This window comes from Bombus bifarius, unplaced genomic scaffold, assembly GCF_011952205.1.
Source record: "Bombus bifarius isolate JDL3187 unplaced genomic scaffold, Bbif_JDL3187 scf7180000008091_frag, whole genome shotgun sequence".
Classification (NCBI taxonomy): Eukaryota; Metazoa; Arthropoda; class Insecta; order Hymenoptera; family Apidae; genus Bombus; species Bombus bifarius.
In genome coordinates this window covers 1,614-12,451 of record NW_022884441.1, presented here as the reverse complement: position 1 = coordinate 12,451, position 10,838 = coordinate 1,614, and the positions used below count along the sequence as shown (strand labels likewise).

At 39.3% G+C, this 10,838-nt stretch overlaps 2 protein-coding genes across 2 annotated transcripts; both read left to right on the top strand.

The window, feature by feature from the left end:
• Positions 1-2,682: 2,682 nt before the first annotated feature.
• Positions 2,683-3,995, top strand: LOC117208439 (hematopoietic prostaglandin D synthase-like; the record flags this gene model as incomplete). Its single annotated transcript, XM_033449630.1, has 2 exons — positions 2,683-2,815; positions 3,772-3,995. Coding segments are annotated over 2 exons (309 nt in total), but the record flags the coding sequence as incomplete, so codon positions are not given.
• A 4,957-nt stretch (positions 3,996-8,952) lies between these two features.
• LOC117208438 (glutathione S-transferase-like) lies at positions 8,953-10,516 on the top strand. The gene is made up of 2 exons (XM_033449629.1): positions 8,953-9,201; positions 10,229-10,516. Exons 1-2 carry the CDS (start codon positions 8,965-8,967, stop codon positions 10,394-10,396), a joined length of 405 nt encoding a protein of 134 aa, XP_033305520.1. The 5' UTR covers positions 8,953-8,964; the 3' UTR covers positions 10,397-10,516.
• The last annotated feature ends 322 nt before the right edge of the window (positions 10,517-10,838 follow it).

Genomic DNA, 10,838 nt, shown 5'->3' with positions numbered 1-10,838 from the left:
TGCACAGTAACACTTTATACTTTTTACGTTCTAAGGAATTTTCAGGATCGGTTAAAAATTAAATTACAGTAATGGTAATACTCAATATTAATGTCAGACGTGGATACTTCACTGTTTCGTATAATAATTTGTTATCTTGGCATCGATCAAGGTATTTAATATACAAAGCGTACAGATTAATAAGAATTTTAATTAATCCTTCTTCTATAGTATTCACCGTTCTTTTCGAGCTCGTACCATTTCAAATAGACTTTCGAATAGATTTCAAAGATTTGTCTGTTCAAATAAAACGCGATCTTTTTTATTTCCCTATCAGTCGTCCCGTTACTGTTCCGTTGTTTCCAACAGATTGCAGATTCGTTTAAAAAACATTTGTAACGAAAAACAAAACCACTCGCAGAAATGTTATTCAATATCGCATTTATAACTTTCATAGACATCCTCCTCTCATTGCTATCATTGTAAACAGATTGAAACTTCGTTTGCAAACACTCGCGATTAAAAAAAAAAAAGAAGAATTAATCTTAAACAATTTTATCTTGTGTTCCATTTATAATTTTCATAATTGTCCTCCCGACGTTGTATCATTTTAAATGGCTTTTTTCTATCCATCTATGTTGCAGCGAGATCAACGGTCCTAATTACTAAATTGCACGATGTGTTCATACAAATTCACTTTTTATGAACGCGATGAAACGAAATGAAATCTAAGTAGAGATTTGTTTTCTCATCAAGTATAACGAGTTTTATACTTTGGATAGATTGCCTCGTTGCGAGAAGGTCTTAATCGTTTATAATTGCGATTAAGTAATTGCAATAAGTCATATTTTTAAGAAACGTTCTCACATGCTGTCACACACTCTAATTAGAAAAGGATCATGAAACATTCGGTTTATGATATTATTTGTTTGTAAATCTTCCTGCTTCCGGAAACTTTTCTAAATATGAAAATATTTATATACAAAATTAAATATTTTTTTCAATATCAACACTTCTTGCGTTTATGTTGTCCTAGTCAGAATTATATTATTTCGTGTATCCTGTTGCTTTTTATATGATAGTCCTCCCGTTGGCCGCGGATTCGTTATCAAGCCTGAGGCCCTCGTCACTAGTGTAGCTATCGACAATAAAGGTACCCCACGCGCGACCGGACGATGGAGAACTTCAACGCAGAACCGCTACCTCCCGCGAGCCCTCCCCGGGAGGGCGCCTCGAGCTCGGACTCCGAGATTCAGACTCGACATATATATTATTATATATGTCGGAGCGGACATTAGAATCAGGGTTAGGGGCGTGAAACGAATCTTCGTTTGGGTTACACGTTGTCGTTGTGCAATAGAGAAGACATCGACTAGTGCAAATACGATTATTATAGAGCCGGACAAGTAACCGTGGTAGTTAGGCACTCGAGAAACTAATGACAATGATCCTAGGTTCAATAACGAATCCGCGGTCGACGGGATGATAGATGAACGTACTCACAAAATCTAAGTCGGATGCGTGATATTCACTGGTCGTAAAGGGTTACTCCTTTCATCATTGAGATCGCGAACGAGAATGCCTTTCCCGTACCGATGATGCCACAGAGGAAAACTATAATGGGGTGTGTCTAAGGATACGAGATCATCGGATTCGTCGAGAAAAGCCTTCGTTCGGAAAGTAAGGGAAATTGACGTTGCTGCTAATTGGTCAATCTCCATATCGGTGGTTAGAAAAAGATGCTAGCCGCCCTCGAGGGAAAGTTGCTAGTGGGAGACCGCGCTCGTTGAAAAATATGTCTCCCCTATCTTCCCGTAGTTGGGACAAAGACTGTTTGTCTGTTTGAAGGACTTTAGTTAACTAAACCTTAAGATTTATAACGGGCCCTCGGGCTAGCCGAACATGTACTGCGGAGACGCATCGACATCTGGCAATCATCTTACTCGAAGAATAGGGTCTGCGTGTGGCGAGCCACGGGACAGAAACCGTTGGAATGTTTACTGTCGCGTGTCGCCACGAATATTTCCTTTAAGGAGAGCTATAGAATTACTCCATACCTTTGCTAGGCAAATCCCGTGACCGCGGCTACGTTCGGCGACTGACTGTCGCCTCGAGCCCAAGCTCATTATCACAACTCTCGAACAATTACAATCGGATTGAATAACTACAATTGTTCAATTACAGACTCCGGTGTTCTTTCATCTCCGACATATATATTATATATACTATTATATCTATATAATATATGTATTTATATCTATAAATATATGTATAAATATATCTATTTAAAAAAATAAAGTTGACCTTCATATATCGCCAATAATATCGCGTGCGTAAAAAGAAACTAATTACATTTAATTCTTTTTTTACATTTATTTATTTTTTGTTATTATTTTTTTCACAACTAATTACATTTAATTATTACATTTACATACATTTAACTATTATTACATACATTTACATACATTTAATTATTATTTTTTTCATAATTATATCTCGTTTGAAATATTTTTCGACATAATTAATTGTTTCAAAAACACATATTCCAGCCTTCTAAATGATTTATTTTGCGTATTATACGAATTATTCCATCTATAAATAAATTGTTCTCTATACACACAAACACGCACACAGTCTGTTAATTACACGAGTTAATTGTAACATTTTTCTCGATAAGTTGACAGAGCAAGAAAAATGAGCGACGAACATACCTACAAACTAATCTACTTCAATGCCCGTGGTCGTGCCGAACATATACGGTATATATTTGCATATACTGGCATCGAGTATACCGACGAGAGGATCCCCGAAGAACTCTGGCCTGAATACAAGGATTGTAAGCGTGAAGAATCGATTTTTACTTTCATCGTTCAACTCTCAGATATCTACCATTTACTCAAACTTTTCTGTATATAAATCTTTCGTTTCACGTGCAGGCTAAACTTACTTAAAGTAAAATTTCATGCGGAATAAAGTCGAACTTTTCATTAAGTTTTGCTTCCGTAATATCGTGTTTATCGAATACCAACTTAATTCACTTACGATTCTCGAATTTTTGTGTTGCAATCTTTATTGTTTTCAATGAATCGAAGCATTTCGAATATTTTGAGAAAACCGTAAATAGGTGACTTAAAATAGGAATACAAAAATACTTCTACGTTTCTCGTTAATTTAAAAACTTTTTAGGACTTGTCGGAAAAAAGGATAAAAAATTGAAATCAGTTCGGAAATGAACAAGAACACAGCTAAAAAGTCGAAAGAACAAAGCAGACATAAAATTCGATCTTCCGTTGCGACATTTCTATCGTAAATAGTATAATAAAAGTTTTACGCAGCATAGTCTTCGATATAATCTTATATGTCGCTTGCAGATAGAGAAACAAAAAATCAACGTAAATCTGTAAATCAATCCTGTCGGTGTAAAACACAAAATTACGTTCGCAAGAGACATTCGATTTATATTCCTTGCATTTCAATTTTCATTACAAGAACCGTGTACATTTTCTAATATTTTTTCCGTGTCTGGTATTATCTTTTATCCTTGATTTTAAAAACTTTAGGTTCTTCCCAACAGTCAAAAACACGCGATACCATGTCCATCGTAATCGTAAGAAAAGAAAAAAGGGAGAAAGAAGACATTTCTGTATTTCTTTACTAGGCCATGTTGATTAAAACCGAAATGATTTCGATTCATCTATTCACAAGAACGCAACGGCCTCGGAAGCTGTGTTGTGATTTCCTATCGATCGTTTCCCTCTACACAGTGTTCATATGAGCCATGTTTGTTCTTAGCAATGCCTTATAAAAAGCTGCCTGTGCTGGAGATAGACGGGAAACCGGTAGCGCAGAGTAACGCTGTGGCGCGATACTTGGCGAGGAAGTACGATCTAATGGGAAAGGACGAATGGGATGCGATGATATGCGACGAGCTCGTCGATACTCTTGGAGATTTGAAGCAAGGTGAGTAACTGATGAGATGACTTTGCATTTGTCTCACCACAGAGACAGACGTTCAAGAATTCATTGTGAAAAGACGAGTACAAACAAGATACGTATGTAGTATCGTGGACGAAAGGCCTGGGAAATATCGGGCGAACTATGAACAGTGTCGCGAGAGCCGAGGCGCCGTCGGGCCCATCAATGTGTCATCGGTCTTTTCAAGTGCATAGTTTCGTGGAAAAGACCTACGTGACCCTGGCTACGAGCGTCTGCAGAACACGTGTGCGGTGGGCCTAGGAAAAGGACAACAGAATGCGACAACGGCCAGAAAGGGGCAGTCGAGAAACAGAGTGCGAGTCGAGGAGCAGAGTGTGCGAGTCGAGTAGCAGAGTGCGAGCGGAGGAGCCGAGTGCGAGTTGAGCGGAGACGGAGGTTGCGAGTGGCGTTGCCGATAGAGTGTGGATTGCGCTGTTTTCTGTACGTTTGGTGAGGATGTTGAGAAAATGAATACGAAGGAGTTGAAGGAGCGCCTCGCTAGTTTGGGTTTAAAAACGACGGGAAGAAAAGTAGAATTACGCGCACGGCTACGAGCGGCCATGGATGGTAATGACATATCGTCGGAAGAAGAAAGCGACGACGAAAGTGAGGATGAAGATGACAGAAAAAACGCCAGAGGATACAAGAGAGGTACGCGAAGGGTGTATCAGGACCGTGACGAATGTTGTCGAAGGGCATGTGTTGGTTCGACACTGAGTTTTAGAGACGTCGAAGATGCATTAGAGTCGTTTAGTGGCGACAAAGGTGAAAATGTCGAACGATGGTTCGAGTCGTTCGAGGAAGTCGCTGATACGTGCATGTGGTCGGATGGGCAGAAGGCAGTCTACGCGAGGAAGCTGCTGAAGGGATCAGCGAAAATATTTGCGAGCTTCGAGTGTCATGCCAGGACTTGGCATGAGTTGAAGAGGGGGCTAGTGAAAGAATTTTCGAGGAAAGTCAACAGTAGGCAAGTTCATCAAAAACTTGAAGAAACAAAAAAGGAGAGTGATGAAGCATGTTTGGCTTACATGTACCGCATGCTCGAAATAGCCAGCCATGTGGACATGGAGGAGGAAGCAAAGGTGGAATACATAGTGGATGGAATAATCGACGACGAGAACAATAAGGCTGTATTGTACGGCGCTACGTCAATCAAAGGGTTGAGGAAGAGGTTAGTGATGTACGAAGAGCAGAAGAGGCGCAGAGCAAAGTCGATTGTGAAGCCGGCTAAAACCCAGAAGAACGGGAAGCCCAGTCAATCTGTAGATGCAATGAAGAAAAGAAGATGCTTCATTTGCGGTAGTGAGGATCATCTAAGTGTTAAGTGTCCGGAGAGGGGAGAAGGTGTTAGGTGTTTCAAATGCAACGAGCTTGGACATGTGGCGGCGAATTGTACAGCGCGACAAGTAAAGACTTACGTAATCTCAAGACCGGAGAGGAAAAAGTACGTGAAGGACGTGTCGATAGATGGCTGCAGGTTTGTCTCGTTAGTGGATACAGGTAGTGACCTTACGTTCATACGAGCGGATGAGTATGTGAGGTTAGGATCACCACCTCTGGGAAACTGCAAACTTAAGTTTGATGGTTTTGGTTCCGCTGGCAATAGTACCTGGGGCGAGTTCACAAGGGTAATGACGGTCGACGGGTACGACTTTACTGTCACTCTGCATGTTGTCTCGACTGTGACAAGACACAGTCTACTCTTAGGTACCGACTTTTTAGACCAGGTAGAGTTGCGAGTCAAACGGGGCAAGGTGACATTTTTACGACTCGACGATCAGACCGACGGTCACGAGGACGCGCCGGATGTACTGAGGGTAAACGCGATAGAACAATCCGACGAGATCGACTTGTCACATGTACGAGAATCTCATTACCGTGAAGCCATTCGGGATATTATTAAAGGGTATAGGCCGGAGAAGAAGAGAGACGTCGGGATAACCGCGAAAATAGTTCTGAAAAGCGACAAACCGGTAGCGCGAAGACCGCGAAGACTGGCGCCGTCGGAAAGAAAGGAAGTAGATGATCTGATGGAAGCGTGGATAAACGAGGGTGTCATCAAATCGTCAGACTTGGAGTATGCGAGTCCGATAGGTGTAGTTAGAAAGAAAGATTTGTGTGTGCGTGTGGCTAGATGGGCCTTGTTACTAGGCGAGATTAAGTATCAGGTGTGTCATCGGCCGGGGAAAAGTATGCAGCATGTAGATGCTCCGAGTAGGAACCCCCTGCCGAGCACTATGTGTGTAACGGAGAGTGAAGACGGGCTGATTGCACGGTTGAGAAGGGCACAGAACAAGGACATCGAAGTCCGTAGGATTTTGGACGCCGCAACGTGCAGTCAGGCCGATGGGCAGGTAGTAAGAAACAATATTTTGTGTAAGGAGTGTGAGGACGATGTGCTAATAGTAGTATCGAAGGCGATGCGGGCTCAGGTAGTCAGGCAAGCGCACAAGCGTGGGCATTTCGAGGTTACCAAAACAGAAGCTATGGTCAAGAAGGACTTCTGGTTCAAGGGGTTACGCGAAAAGGTCGAACACGTGGTATCCAACTGCCTTGACTGTAGCCTAACCGAGCGAAACATAGGTAAGCTAGAAGGGAACCTGCGAAATTACAAGAAAAGAAGAAAGCGTGTGAAGCAGTACCGAAGGAAGGACCCGCACACACCTCGATTTTATGAAGCCTTGGGTCCTGAACGCCGAAAGTGACGCATCTGATGACAGCGAGATAGAAGGCAATATCTGAGGGCAGATGTTATTGCAGGATGGCCGAATGTAGTATCGTGGACGAAAGGCCTGGGAAGTATCGGGCGAACTATGAACAATGTCGCGAGAGCCGAGGCGCCGTCGGGCCCATCAATGTGTTATCGGTCTTTTCAAGTGCATAGTTTCGTGGAAAAGACCTACGTGACCCTGGCCACGAGCGTCTGCAGAACACGTGTGCGGTGGGCCTAGGAAAAGGGCAACAGAATGCGACAACGGCCAGAGAGGGTTAGTCGAGAAACAGAGTGCGAGTCGAGAAACAGAGCGCGAGTCGAGGAGCAGAGCGCGAGTCGAGGAGCAGAGTGCGAGCGGAGGAGCCGAGTGCGAGTTGAGCGGAGACGGAGGTTGCGAGTGGCGTTGCCGATAGAGTGTGGATTGCGCTGTTTTCTGTACGTTTGGTGTGAATAGTTCAAGTTAAGCCACAACCGTCTTTTCTGTCTGATTAACATCTCTATTGTCCACTTTTTGTAAACATATTACATCACGATATTACACGTATGTCTTTCCGTTAAGCGAATGTTACAGTTTGTTTGCAAAAGTCAGTTTTTAGATTATAGAATCGTAGATAGAATTTAGAGGATAGAAACTTTTAGTAGTCACTTTTAGTTTAGTAAAGTCTTATCGACAATAAGCAGACTACGTTATGATACAACGATTCCAACTGAAGATTTCTATCGACATCACGAATTCGATGGCTTCCAAATTTTCTTCTCTGCAATCTCAGACGCTCAACTCGAAAGAATCTTTTAGATCCCCCGACAAACACTCGACTCAGGTTATCTATTATCGTAATCTTCCTACGGGATTTTTTTTAACTGCGTTGCGTTAACGAATAACGGGATAACATCACGTTTCTCTCAACGCCTTTCAACGTTCTACAACTTTTATTCTTTGCAAATCCCTGTCTCTATATGATAAACGCTGGTTATCCGCGGAAGGAGCGAGGACAACAAAGTGTTACTCAATGATCAAAGACAGGAAGATCCTGGTACGCGATAACGTTACTAATTTCCAATTACGATATGTGTGATTACGTAACATCTGCTGTCTGCATAATGCGTTAACGATCCGCGCGTTGATCGCATAAATATAAATCGAAGGGAATGGAATCGCTCGAAACTCATGCAACTATCCGCAGGTGTTTAAAATCGTGTTTTTACACCGCCAACGTAACGTCACGCCAGTCGAATCGAAAAATTATTACTAGACAGAGAAGGTGAACAAAAAACGAGGTAAATAGGCTACCGATTGAATAATATCATAACGATCGTATCTCTGGTTTTTGCTCGTCTTTTATATTTGTTTCAAATGTATAAAATATAATCGTATCGATATCGTCCACGATTAAAGCCATCCATCCGCCATCGACGAGGAACGAACGATTATATTTTATCATTTATGCGAATCCTTCTCTTCTTTCTCTATTTACGCCCCTCGCCTTGCTTCGTACCGCCGATGATTCACAATTCGATGCACCTGAACAGCTGGAACGTCGCAGATTTTTCCGTACGATAACAAACGCGTTTTTGATGGCCTGCTTTAAACCGTGACGATCGCCATGACGTGCATCAATTGTCGAATGATGTAGTGCGACGATACTCCTACGCAACTTTTTTTTACGCTGTTTTTTCCTCCATTTTTTCTTCCTGTGTGTTATCACATGATCACGAGATACCTGTATAGAAGATGCAAAGAGTCTGTGAAGAATTTACAGATATTTAAGATTATCATAATGATTAAGCAAAAGCTAAGACGCAAAATATTGCTCAAGATGTAATTATGTAATATTTACTCAATTTCTAGAAGACTGTTTATATCTTGTTGTTATTCTTGATATGGAGATAAATATAGTATACTTTATTAAGACCTAGATAAAAGACTTTTTTCTCGTTTCTCTTCTCTTACTTAATCACTAAGAGTTATACAACGTTTATTCGATAATTCTGCTTCTCCTGACCTTTCCACAAATGGTTGTTTATATCTCGACATTCTTGGTACTTTTAATCAAATTTTAATAACAGTACTTTACTCGTCAGAAGTAAATAAAAAAGCTCTAAGTAGAAGCAAGGATTTACTTACCTTTCCTTTCTCGAATCTCAGTTAGCAATGTTGTTCCTCTTGAAAGATTCTCCAAGTTTCCAAGACAATTTCCACGCTGGTAACATTGTATATATTTCAAGTATCGTGAACCACAGGAACTTGTTGAGGCAATATTGAAGAAAGCAAAGAGAATGAAGAAATTGTAGGTACTATGAGAGGCTACTCCTTCTTTCACAACTTATTTTCTCTTCGTTTGGGGGGAAAAACACAAATGAACGTAACGGTTGGTTTCATATACGTTTCAGAAATCTGCTACTATCGCATGGTGGAGAATCCTGAAAAGAAGGAAGCGAGGAAGAATCAACTTTTGAACGAAACAATACCATTTTACTTGACTAAATTCGACCAGATTATTGGCAAAAATAAAGGATATATCATTCCTTCTACCGTAAGATTTTTTATCCAAATTTAATGTTAAAATTTTTAGTCTTTGTGCAAACTGGGCCATGTTGTCCATAAAAAATTATTGAAACTTTGTTGCGACAAGACAGCTTTAATTGTTGAGAGCAGAGTGTATCTTTAAAATTCACTCCTGTTAGTTTATGTACAAATGAATTTGCCAAGATTTTCAGCTTTTAGATAATTATTCATGTATCTTCCTCATCAAGTTTGATAGAAATTATTACTATCGTAATCAAAGCAAAGATTAAGATATGTAAAATCATTTCTCTGGATATGACACTCTTGTTTAATGAGTGATAAATGATACCATTCGAAATATCATATTTATATAATATATAATGATACTTACAAGTGTAATCACTTAAGTACAGATATCTGAATTTTTCTCACTGTCACTGACATAGATACGTATTATCGTTCCTTAGATTACTTGACCAGTTTATTTCTTTCATCACTGTGTTATTATATAATAATAATAAATAGTCACATTAAATTAATTTAGTATGATTATGTTGTTTAATAATACGTGTTTCATTGCAAAATATTTAGCGATTGAAGGGCTCATAGGAAACATGAAAGTGAAAGAATACTAGAATCTAGAGTTTACGATTTCAATTTCTTTAACGAGATATTTATCATATTACACAATTCCTGTAAATGTATTTGTAATTATATCGCCGAAGAATTGTATTTAATTAAGCTATGAAGTTGTGGAATCGTGAGAAGGATTATTTTTATAGAACTGTCTAATTTCCATTCGACATTGATTCAGGATACACATTACTCTTTTTTACATAATACCAGTTTTGTCATTTTTAATTAACAAATACCTCCAAAGGTCGAAGTTTCTAAAATTATCCATTAAATTCTGACAATAAAATAAAAATCCAAATTCTTCCTAAAAAGCTAGTGATCTTTAGTTAAGAGTTCGATTTTTCACATTTTTCAAGGTAAATTAAAAAAATTGTTTAATAGAGGAGGTACAAAATAAATGTATACAAACCTTTTTTCAGACGACATGGGCGGACTTCGTATTTACAGCGGCCCTTGAAAATTACGAGTATATGTTTGGGGCAACAGCTTTAGATAAATATCCAGCTCTTCGAGCATTGAAGAGAAGGATTCATAGTATACCGGCCATTTCTGATTGGCTGATTAGGCGCCCATTCACCAACAGTTAAAAAGCTAAAAACGTGTGGAAAAAAGATGACCAGTACACCAGTATATATATATATGTACGCTGGCATCGCTATGTTGGTAAATGTTCGATGTTATACGTGTCGTAAAATGTAACAGTTCTATTTAAAAAAAAAAATTTCGTTTCTATGAGTACGTTAAAAGTTTAACTATAAAAAGTCTCATCTGAGCTGTGCTCCTTTATGGAAGGTATTATTGTGTTTGAAAGAACACAATATATAATAAATGTATGTATGTTGTATAATAAATGTATGTTCTTTCGAAAAAAGTTTGAAAATTTTCTTTCTTTTATTCGTACTTAACTTTTTAATAAAATGCACGATTAATTCTTGTGTCTCGTTTAAACAGCTTTTGGTCTATCGTTATTTCGAATTATTTGAACATCGTGTGAATTTACTATTTAATTTTACAATATCATTTACTATA